Source organism: Cavia porcellus, unplaced genomic scaffold, assembly GCF_034190915.1.
Source record: "Cavia porcellus strain 051 isolate PalLab524CR breed Dunkin Hartley unplaced genomic scaffold, mCavPor4.1 scaffold_2, whole genome shotgun sequence".
Taxonomy (NCBI): domain Eukaryota; kingdom Metazoa; phylum Chordata; class Mammalia; order Rodentia; family Caviidae; genus Cavia; species Cavia porcellus.
The window spans coordinates 345,262-357,581 of NW_026947485.1; the positions used below are offsets into that span (position 1 = coordinate 345,262).

The window sequence follows — 12,320 nt, forward strand, 5'->3', positions numbered from 1 at the left end:
TCAAGACTCTGGCTATAAATTAAACCTAAAATTCCAGTTGTAACCGAAGTTGTTCCTATGGGAGGTTGGTTGTAATTTAAGGGTTCACTGTATATAGCTGGTAAAAGAAAAAACATCCATCACCATCTAAGAGAAAAGTGAAATATCTACCTCTTGAAGAAACTGGGCTTTAGCTTGCTTGATGTCATTTAATATCTTCTCATCCACAGTGAACAGGAGCTCCTCTGGAAGTGGTATATCCCGTACTTTTTCTGAACCCTGAAAACAGGGAAGACTTAAAAATATTTTCTCTGTGAAATGTTAGGAGGAAAGGAAACAGCTGTTCTACGTACCATCCATCTTCCTTCAGTCTCTATAATCCTCTCATCCACGTAATGGGCGATGTTCACCATGACCATGGCATCAAAAGGTGCATGCTAAAACAGCACACCAAGAGCTCAGATAGTTGTTAGACTAAAACCTTAGCAACATACAGGTAAAGGACAGAAAGGCACAGACAGAATCCTCAGATGCCTTGCTTCCTACAATAAAGATCCAGCAATCCTAGAAACTGTAATGTTATTTAAGATACAACGTTCACAGCTGGAGGCAGTCACTAGGGCCATTGGGTTCAGGGGTGGGTGAGTGTGTAAGGAAAAACAAATCACCAGAGAAACTAACTGTGTAAAGAAACACAAACAATGGGAGAAATGAAGTATGTTATTCTCTCTGGAATTCAAAGTAGATGTATGCATGTAATGCTGATCTGAAAAGCAGGTGGGGAGGGCAGATCATCTGAGGGCATTCAGGACCCTGAACTTCTTCAAGTGAAGATGGCCACCCTAAGGCAAGGAAAGCCCAAGAATGCAGATCCAACTTCTGAGAAGTTGCTGACCCTTTTCAATGTAATTCTAACAGTATCACAAGCAGCTAAGTTGGAGAGAAATTAATGTACAGTCAGAGAGAGGCGAGGCTCTCAAGAAAGTCAATGGAAATCAAAGATATCAGAGCTGTGGTTGGAACTGCATCTGAAGAAGACCAAGCCGCAAAACACAGTCTCAATGGCCTGACTTGTGTGCTTCCTTATGGGAGGAGAAGAACTGTACAGTAATTATTACCACCAAGTCCATTAAGTCTAGATGTGCATTAGACACTGCTGGGAGCTCCTGAGTTGGTGATCGTTCACATTTGTGGAGCCAAAAGCACAAGGGCCAGAACAGGAGTGTGCCAAGGACATGAAGCACCTGAGAAATGCCCTTAGGGCATAGAGTGCTAGAGGTGAACAAAGGGCTGAGAAGTGAGCTAGTTAAGCGAAGGGACATGGTATGACAAGTGTATAAATAAACGCAATGTGGTAGTTGAGCAGTCTCCCCATCCAGAGGAAGGGCTTCACCTGACCCCAGCTTTCTGTCTCTGTCTTAATTTCTTCATCATCTTATCATTTTTCCCCTCAGGAATTTAGAAAGCTCTCATGGTAGACACAAAAGACACCTAAGAGGGTAACCCATCCTTTCCCAAGAATGTTCTCATTTTAGAAGCTACAGATAAGCCAAGGTGGATGAAGTCAGCCATAGGCCCTTGCTATGTATCCCTCTTTACTACTGGATCAAATTAGCTACATAACTCACTACCATCTTATTGGCTGATTATAGTTCAGCCTATGCTATACCCACACTGTGACTTTACTGTATAAATTACCCGATAAATGTTCTTGGTGGCAACCCACTCAGGACCCCTCCTGAGCAGCCATTCCTTAATCTCCAATAAATCTTTCATATGCTTAACCTCCTCTATCCTGTGGAATTCATTTTTCAATTTCAGGGGACACAAACTCTGCACAGCTGAAGCTAGCAGGCTGGGAGTTACACTTCTTCTCTGGCAACACTACAAGCACCCAAAGCAGAGCTGACTGTAAGTGTCTCACAGGGTAGACTGTGAGGGAGGCTGTGCCAGACGCGAGCTGCTGCTGTGAGCAAGGAGCACTTGAGGAGGCCACAGGTCCCTGCCAGCCTGGGCGCTCCCAGAGAATCTCAGGTGTCACCATGGGTACTGCTCTACCTGAGACAGCAGCATCAGTGTCTCATTGTTCTTCTGGAACCAGGGAGAAGAGGAGGCTGAAGGATATTAGTCTCTCTGGCAGATAGGAGAGAGGCTGGAGCTGTCAACCACTTCCCAGGGGGTACTTCTCACAGAAAAGGTGAGCAGGAACTGGAATGACGACAGTCAAAGAGACCCAGACGATGGACTAGAGACACCAAGGCAACTAATTAGAGGTTCTGTGTCAACAGTGAACTCAAAGGGAGGATAAAGAAAATGATCTTCCAAACAACTCACCACAATTCCTTGTCATGCCACGAGCTGCTCTAACAGACACCTACCCTAGCATCTGCTTATCAACCAGGCCACATACTTCTGGAACAGCAGCATTTGCTGTCCTTCAAGCAATTGCCACATTCTGGGGATGTGATCCTGGGCCAGGCTAAGGTGAGCACCTGATTCTCAGGACAGACAGGTGAGTCACACAGACTAATCATAGCCAGATACAAGGGCTGTTTCAGGACTTTTGCTGGCACCACTGGAAAAAGGAAGCAGGCTATTTCCCTGGCGGTCAGTAGGCTAAGAGACCTCTGAAGACCCGAGACTGAAGGCAACATCATGTTAGGCTGTCTACGGAATGGGAGAGAGATTCTAATCAGAGCCTCTGGACACTGGAAGTCAGCTTTATTCATACGTAGGTACACATCTATGCCAACAAATACCTTCCTCAGCGAGTACCAGTTTGATTTAAATTTCCATCATTTAAAACTGAAAATGGATTTAAAAATAAGCCACTGAACCCTTTTTTTCTGATTTTTTTTCTTGATTTATAAATCTTCTGAATCTAAGACAAAGCTAGTAAAGACCAAGAGAAGAGACAGAATAAAATGGGGAAAAGTTCTTTTTATTTTTTCATAAAGATCTACACTGGTACATAACTGCTGGATATTTTAATACTCATTATCTAAACAGTGTCCCAAAGGTTATGTGTCATCTTAAGAAAATAGTTAGGTAATTACTAGGTGAATCTAAAAATATATTCATTTATATTTCCTTAGGCATAGAAATAATGTTGTATGATACCTTTTAAAATAGTTGAGGTACTATGCAAGCAGATAATGGTGGATTTTAATAAAGCTAAAGTTAGATGTAATTTTTTTAGCAGATATACATCAAGCTGTGGGTCCTACTACAAAAGAAAATAACTTGACCTATGCTCTACATCACTGAGAATTCATAAGTGGACTTCTCAATATATAATGCTTTTAAGCTAAAAAAAAAAATATCTATTTATCTGTAGTACAGCATACCCTAAGTACTTGTGAACTACTGCCAACAAGTTTACCTAAAAGGAAAATAAAAAAGACTTTTTGATAGTTTACTTACATCACAGTTACAGCCAAAGACTCCATTAGAAAAGGAAATCAAGTTATAGGATTTGTCTCCCCAGCGTACTGTTGGATCTCCAGTAAGAACCATGGTAAGTATCTGAAAGAAATTGGTATTTTCCATGTTAAAAGGGCACCTGAGTTTGATTCCAGCACTAACCCTTCCCACCTCCCAAAAGCAAGCAGGGAATAGGGCTCATTAATACTGGTATAAGTATTTACATTTTAAACACGTCATTCTCCCTTTTTCAAATCAACCAAATATAATAAAATGATGATATCATTATACTCAAAATACTGGCCCCAACTTTAGTTATTTCTCCAGTCTCAACAAAAATCTTTCTAGAAAAGAGAAACCTAGTACATGTCTCATAGATGTTTATAAAACATGCAATTGAAAACAGAAGCCTTCTGTAATTTGAATAGTATGAGGCATAGGTGAGCTTAGTCACTTAAAAGTTAAAAGGTAAATCTGCACTTCATTCAATCTATTTGTCAAACTAGATTTTGGTCCATTAATGACTTATGAAATAAATTTTGTATATGACAATTAATACTCTTGAAAAAAGAATAAAATAGAATATGATGAGCACAAACACCACAGACAGTAAAAGCAAGCACTGATTTATGAAACATATTAAATATGGTATGTGCATGCCTGCACACCATGTGTGGACACCAGGGAAGTGAAAATATACAGTGTGTTAATACACACACACACACACACACACACACACACACACACACATATACAATGTGTTTACATACATTTTTTTTTTGAGTGTGTACCAGGAGTCGAACTCATGACCTTGTGCTTGACAGGCAGGCACTTGTGCCACTGAGCTAAATCCCCAGCTCTTTATATAAAGTTATTACACTAAGACCTACACAGCCATTAACCTCCCTCAAAATACTCCCTAACCTGCTCTGAACACACTAACCATTCATGCCACTTTCTAAATCAGTTCTGGAAATCCTGTGTCTCTATGAGGTATGATCAAAAATAAGCTGAATACTACTGTCGAGTGTCATTCAAGAGAAAACCAGACTTGTAAACATATGACACTGTGTCTTCACCTATCTTATTCGCTGGATCTGGCACTGTGTGACTTCCAGCTCTTCTCCAAAGTCAACATAGCCATGGGAGCTAAATGCTTTGAATCAGTTCAGGACATTGGAGGAGCCATGAGCGCACAACTAAAGACAGTCAGGAAATAGGACTCCAGAGCAGCTTCAGAAAGTCATAAGGACAATGGGATGAGTGTGCTGGAAGTAGAGGGTAGGACTCTAAGGGGGATTAATAAATAGCAAAGTACTCTTTATTGTAATGTTTTTCAAAAATGTAAACATTCATCGTATTTTCCTATCAATCTTGTACATAGTGCGCTACAATCTAATTGCATCTCTAAGAACAGATGAAGTTAAAAAAAAAAGTTTAACAATTCTGCATTAAAATATTCTTAAGCATTCTGTCCCTCAATGCAAAAAACATACCTAAAAAAGTTGCTTTTTAGTTATAAAATTTTTAATTCTGAATTATTTCTTCCATCATTTACAGTGAGGAATCCATTAGGAAATAATTCTAAGTATTTTCAAAAGACTGGTGCCAATGTAAGGCCTGCTTGATTTCTCAGGATATGAAAAGACTAGGCTATAGTGTTTTCAAAAAAGGTCGCACTGACCCTGAAACTTACTGAAGCCTGTGTTCAATGGCTTCCTTACCAGGGAGACAGATTCTGATGACAGACTGAGGAGCCAGCAAGGGACATGAGCACAATCACAGACAGGAAGAGGAGGCGGTGCCCCAGGTCCCACGCACACCTTCTCTATGTGCAGCCGGTGAGAAGGCCGACACACTGCCATGGACAGGCAAGCAACAGTCATACGTCTTTACAGCAGGTACAGACTACCAGACTGTGTGGCCAGGACTCACAAAGCACAACTCATTTATATGTAAGAGTCAGTTTGATTCATGTATATTTTATAGTTGAGAAAAATTCTAAAAGCATAACTATAAAACATAGAAAAAAACTCTCATGTTCAATACACAGAAGAGTCCTCCAGAACAGCCCGTAAGATGCTGCCAGAGCAAGACGGTCACCTGGGAGTAATCTTCCGGGGTAACAAGAGCACTGTTGTCCTCCAAGGAGTACACGAATAAACTGCTCTGAATTCTTTCTAATGAAGCCAAGTTCTCTGGATCAAGACCAATCAGATATGCTCGTGCCTAAAGGGTAAGGAGATCATGATTAAATGTTACAATTTAAATATAGTATGTCCAGAAAATCTCAAGAGTTTGTCAGAGAACAGGTTTATTAGGAAGAGCATGATTACTACCTTGGCCCACTGAGTTCTCTCCTCAGTGGTCAGCGCAGCGACTCCAAAGCCAGGGGGCTCTTGGTGACACTTCTCATGGATGTATGACAGGTGTCTGAGAAGATGCAAGAGGACTCGGAAAGAGCACAGGCAGTGGGATCCACATTGGCCTTTCACAGGTCCCGTGGATTCATATTCAGATATCTTCACATTCTCCGCAGAGAAGCAGATTATGACCTCAACAGCAACCTACTTATTTCCTTCCTACACTTCATCGTTTTTTTAAAGTGATTATATATTTCTGCTTTCAATACTTCCCACTCACTCTTAGACTGCAATTTGGTTTTTGAACTACAGCAGTCTGGAGAGGGCGGCTGGGTTCAAACCCAGGGCCTAGCACATGGCAAGCATGTTCACTACCACTGAGCTACCCCTCAGCCCCGTGAATGAGCACTGGGTCACCCATGACGTTCCCCAGAGCTCCATCTCAGTTGTACTTACTCAGCATACAGGGCTTCATACAGGCAGTGTTGGACTTGTTTTTGTTTCTGTACCACTGCAGCACTGTGGTCCTCCTAGCCTCCCTGACCCATGGGTGGCCTTTGCTGATCATATGCCTTCTTTTCACTGCCAGATGTGTCCTTTCCCAGATTGTCACTGACCTTCCTGGACTCTTAATAATCTCATCCACTACTTTCATACTTCCCTTATCACCTTTATGCAGTGATTCCAATTCTCTATTAGCCAAACAAAATAGGTCACAAGTTAAAATGAGCCCATGAATCTCAAGTGTTCAATTTCACCAAGAATGGCTTTCGGTAGTCTGTTTAGTAACTCTGATCTAATACAACCCGTGAAATTTGGACAAATCCAATATAAAAATACAACACACACACAAATCACAAACGCAAAAGACCTAGAAGAAAAGCTTACCTATAGTAATGTATTATTTCCAAAAAAGATGTATTTACACACATGCACACAATAGATACATGTGTGTGTTCTTCTGTCACATGGAGGACTAAACATACAAAACAAGCAGCAGTGATAGCTTCCTGGGTAAGGATGGGACTGGTCTTGCCTGCACTACTTTCTATTTCTCCATGTAGAAGAGATTTATGTACATTTAGTAGAACTAAAAATTAAGTTAAAAATATAGAACTAAAAAACATGTACAAGTCTTTCCAGCTTTCTGTGCCCTTATAGACAGGTAATTCTGAACCTTTATTTTTAACTTCAACTCAAGCTTGAGACCTAACGAGTCTCAAAGAAATTGTGTGAAAACCTGAGTAGCTCCGGTGGGGTAAGTAGACACCCTTCATGTAGTGCCTCAAAGACAAACACTCGGCCCCGGCAAAGTACCGCGATGTGGCTTGGGGATTGCCCCTCGCTCTCTAGGAAAAAACAGAGAACACAAGAATGGAACACCCCAGAGAAGAGAAGTAAAGCTGCACACATCCCAGAGTAATCACTCCACTAGTCATTATTGTGTGTTCATCAACTGTATCACATAATGAGAACCTCAGGGGACAGGAAAAGTCAGTCAGTGGGCACCAGGCTACCATCACCACGCGGTGAGTTGTGGCATGCTGGCATGCTCTCCTGCTCACAGATGAGTGAGGAGAGTTAACAGGGACAAGTGTGAACGAGACCACCATAAAGAAACAATAGGTGTGTGAAGAAGCTGGCAGCTTTAACCTGTAAACAATTTATACATGGACATAGCACTGCCTGGTGGCCCATTGTACATGCTGGTGTTGCATATCACTTTAAAAACAAACTCAATATAAAAATTGCCAAGTTAACCTTGTTAGTGTCACATCTAGAAATCCACTAGCATTTAAAGCACCTGTACATTCTGAGCATCAATCAGACAAACTGCAAACCACTCCAGGTTTCCCAGTTTTCTTTCAGACTGGAATGGGAAGGGGAGAAGAGGCCTGCAGGGATCCTGAGGGACATCTACACAAAAGGACACATTTCTCTAACTTTATTTTAATGTTAACTGCTCATCAGATAATTTTACTGCAGCAATGTCTCGGAATGATTCCTCAAGAAAGCAGTTTCCAATACAAAAGGGTATTATACACATGGATATCAAGAGGAAAGAATTTTGCCCAGTACACAGTTATACATAAGGCTCTGACAATACCTGGTAAATCATTGATAACAGATTTTATGATTTTCTTGGTACCTCATTAGCTCCCCAAAAACTACGTGTATGCTATAAACTTCAGACTACTCTGATTCAGTCCCTTGTTTTAAATACTCCTCCCTTTGCCCAAGGTCTCATAAGGAGGGATTAAACACACATCTAGTTCTCTAGGCATAGTCTCCTTACTGAGATGAGCCTCTTAAACCCCAACACCTTGCATTTAGCCCTCTCTCTCAAAAGCCCACAGTTTCTACACTTTTTGTCTTATCAAGGATAGACTCCATACTCAATGTTAAAGTTCCTCCTGGGGAAAAATCCTTAAATCCTTACCCTCTTTTCCTCTACACCTGGCCCTGAATCTTACTGAAGAAATAAATACATCATCCAGTCTAATTTTATTTTTTTTATGGTTCTAGAAATGGAATCCAGAGTCTCTAGCATGTTAGGCAAGCACTTTTAACACTCAGCTACATTCCTAGCCCTAGGAATTCATGAACATATATCTCAAAAAAGATGTTATGGTTGAGATCTGCACTATCCCCCCAAAGGTTTATATTCAGAAGTGCAACTTTGGAAGGTAGCTGAATCGTGAGGGTCTCTACTCATCAGTGGACTATCCATTCAGGAGTTCGCAGCTAAATGTGAGGTTGGGAGGGAGGATCTGGCTGAAGAGGTGGTGCTCTGCAGGCCGATCTTCTCCCAGGCTCCCCCTTCTCTTCCTGCTTCCTGGCTGCCATGAGATGAGCAGATTTCCCCTGCAAGCACTTTCATCATGTTACTGTCTTACAGCCAGCCAACCATAGAACCAAATTAAATGTCTCCTCCTGTAAGCTATCGGTGTTGGAAGGTGAACGGTGACCAATACAGGGGCATTCAGCAGGGTTCAGCAAACCCACAACCCACAGTATGCATACTTTTCCTACTTCCCACAGTGACTATTCTAAGCCTCTATCCACAAAGCTTCCAGCACACTTCACTAAGGAAGCCCAAGCCTTCATCTCCTACAACAAAACTGGCTAATCTGTCCAACACATTGCGTACCTTCTGTGTTCCCTCCTACCCTCTCTTCCTTCTCTCTGGCACAGACAACCCCTCCACTACTTCTGCTTTTGACCCTCTCAGCTTTTATCTTTTAATCACTCTGGCTGAGATCTTCTTTTGCAAGATAATTTTCCTTTTCTCATAGAGTATCATCCCGATAACATAAAATCAGCTATCTTTTTTTTTTCTTTCTTTCTTCTTTTTTTCCCCCAGTACCAGAGACTGAATTTACAACCTTATGCTTGCCAGGCAGGTGCTCAAACCACTGAGCTAAATCCCAGGCACCATTAGCTATCTTCTTAACCAAAGTTTAAATGTCCCATCACACATTAAGAGTTTGTTTGTTTGTTTTGGCTAGCATTATTTGTAAATGTCACCACTTCACTGATTGTTATCTGTTCTGAATGGGCTTCCTTCTCCAGTATTCACTGACACTGCATGTGTCCAGGTAGCCACTAGCCAAGTCATATTGTCAAATCCAAGGCTCTATTTGACTTCTAAGGCACTGGATAGAACATCTTCCTTCTCTGGAGTCCAGGAGACAGCTGTCCTTGTCTGCTTCCTCCCTCCCTTAGTTTCTTTGGCTGACTACTCCTCTGACTTGGCAAATACTGTACTGGATTGTAGGAAGTATCAGTACTGGTTCCCCAGGTCATCTTTATTTGTACATTCCAAAGGGATCTTAGCTATTGGAAGAGCTTTACAAGTAAATCCTATGCCTGCTAGTAATGAATCCTAACTCTGAAACTGCAGTTGCAGTCCTTGTAAGAACTTCAAACTTTAAATCCAACTTCCCTCTTCTATTTCTACTTGAAGATCTACCAGGCATTTTACATTCAACATAATCTAAGGGATCTCTTGCTTTTGTACCCTAAAACATATCTCAATCTTTCCCTCTGCCTGAGTCTACATTCTCAAATTTATAAGTCAATCTGAACTCATGAGTCATCTATCCCACTAGTTCGGTGTTCAAATTTTTAAGTCAGCATCTTAAAATCTTGCCCAGGCTGACCTCAAACTTATGAGATAATGCAACCCTCCTGCCTCAGCCCTTGAAGTAGCTTAGAGCATAGGTGCCCACCTCATGCCCAGCTACAAGCCAAATATGTTAAAGTCATTCTGCTTCTATTTTTCTCTCATATCTCTCCATCAACCTTATTCTGTAACCCCAAATCCAACATAACCCAGAGTCTAATTTTCAGCACCTCCAAGCCATACCTACTACAAGCCATTAATATGACTTACGTAGAGTGCTGAAACAACCTTCTGACTTTGCAGTCTTTTGTCTCATTCCAAAAATTCCATTTGCTAAATAGCAGGCAGAATGCTCTTTTAGGAATCTTAGCTTGATCTCTTCACTCCCTTTCTCAAAATCCATTAATAGCTCCAATAAACCCTTTCTTGGTTTACAAAACACTGTGACCCAGCCTCTAGCCACCCTTTCAGTCAGCCCCCTCCCTCCTGCCTGTGTGGTTCACACTCCTTCAGCCTTGAAATGCTCCAGAGTCATTCCGGCCAGGGGCATTCTGCCCTCCACACACATCAGAAACAACAACAAAACAACTAAATGCAACGTGAAAGAACTGTGCAAGTCCATCTTGTTTAGATGCTCAGAGATATCCTTGGCTACTTCATCTAAAGCATAAATGCAGGCATGCATCTTCTCGAATTCTCCATGCAGTATTCATCAGCACCTTTGAGATTCTTCACATTTTACTTATTACCTTAGCTTCATCCCTGCCTACACCTCATCACAGAGCTGGAGGGTCAAAAATGTAATAACCACAACAGCATAAAGCACTGTAATCAAAAATGTATCACTGAATTAATGAACACCCACTTTGCACACTGCAACTCAAAGGAGTAACTCCAAGGAGGAACACGCTATGTAATAAAGACTGAATTCCAATCCAAGTCTACTGACAGTGGTTTCTTAACTGATATGCGTATTTTCTTTCTTTGCTGGTCGTACTCCATTTGTTTTCTCCTGTCACCCTTCATAGTTGGGCATTAAACAAACCCATTTTCCTAATCTTTTCTTTTTAGTTCTTTCATTTACAATGTTGAGGTAAACATGTCAACTGAGGGACATCAAGCAGCTCCAGGACCCAAAGAGATGTACACCCAGAAGTTGAATTCTATATGAAATAAACTTACAACCTTTAGACCATGGCTGACAATAAAACTTCTAAAAATCTGATGAAAAAATTCATCCATAATTATAAAGTAATTAGAAGCTGTCATTAAATTCCTAAAACATAGAAATTCTTGAAGTAGCCAGAAACTAGTAGTTACCATAGCAAAATTTTCCATTTCAAGATATGCTAGGACACCAAGCAGAAAGTGCCATAAACTGACAGTAAAAGGAAAATATGATGAGGCAATCTAAAGTCATGTGCCCCTAAGAAGCATGACTCCAGCCCTCCCCCAAGAAAAGAAAGAATAAAACATTCATAAAGGGATAGTGGCACAATGTGCACACTCTAGTGAGCAGTCACAATCACACAATCAGAGGAGCGTGCAGACCACATGCTCTGTGACTTCCTCAGCACTCTGCTTCATCAGCTACTCCTCAGATGTCCTGTGTAAGCAGTAGTCTGTGTTGAACCATGTGAATCAGGGTTTAGAACACAATTCCCATGTTTTCTCCACACTACCAGAATGTATTACAGAAAAAGATCCAAGAAAGCCTCTGATTTATCATTAGGTTAGGTTACTGATTAAAAATAGTTAGTAAGAAATATTCTTCAAAATTGTGTTCCAGGATGTTGTAGTAGAGATCACTAGAGAATACCTAAACAACCCCAATGACTTTACAAAACAAAAAACAAAAAAAATACTGCTTTTTACTTACCAGTCTTAAAGTAATTCATAATGTAATCTCTATTAACTCCTGGAACCTTGCAGGTAGAAAACAGCATTCGAAATTGATTCATATCTAGAGGGGTACTTCCAACTTTATGAACTGGCATTTTTTCCCTGTTAAGAAAAGTTTTGAGCAACAAGTCATTACAAAACTGACAAACCAGACATTCACAACTGTAGTCTTCTCCAAAGTAAATTAAACTCAACACTCTACCAACTAAGACTTCAGGTAAACCCATCACTGAATTCACATTAAGTGTCCTTACTGTCTCAGCCGCTGCCAGTAGTTCAAGTTATGCCAAAGTATTATACTTCCTCTTTCTAACTGTACACCTTCCTTTGGAGGCCAGTAGTGTTCAAAATGGGCTGAAGGACCTGCAAAGTTGACGTTCAGCTGTGACGGCACCCGAACATCCAGGTAGGCCACATTTAGCCACCACTCTTCCAGCTGAAAGACAGTGAGAAAGCTCTTCTTAGTGTCTGAAGGCATGACTGCTGGCAAAGCAAGCAAGCAAGCAAGCTGCTTGTACTATTCTTCA

The 12,320-nt window shown here is 41.1% G+C and overlaps 1 protein-coding gene across 17 annotated transcripts in view; it reads right to left on the minus strand.

Moving 5' to 3' along the window:
* Crot (carnitine O-octanoyltransferase) overlaps positions 1-12,320 on the minus strand; it is a 63,359-nt gene that overhangs the window by 13,260 nt on the left and 37,779 nt on the right. For 16 of the 17 annotated variants that reach the window (XR_010043465.1, XR_010043466.1, XM_063237113.1 and 13 more), the window contains 8 exons: positions 12,048-12,229; positions 11,771-11,895; positions 7,006-7,114; positions 5,742-5,835; positions 5,506-5,631; positions 3,403-3,504; positions 333-416; positions 151-258 (listed from right to left, as the gene is read on the minus strand). Coding sequence is in view for 15 of the 17 variants with exons in the window: in XM_063237113.1 (XP_063093183.1) it covers positions 151-258; positions 333-416; positions 3,403-3,504; positions 5,506-5,631; positions 5,742-5,835; positions 7,006-7,114; positions 11,771-11,895; positions 12,048-12,229 (930 nt within the window). In the remaining 2 variants the exon portion in view is untranslated. Of the gene's footprint in view, positions 1-150; positions 259-332; positions 417-3,402; positions 3,505-5,505; positions 5,632-5,741; positions 5,836-6,637; positions 7,115-11,770; positions 11,896-12,047; positions 12,230-12,320 lie in introns of those variants that run through there. The other variant, XM_063237198.1, reaches the window with a different exon arrangement.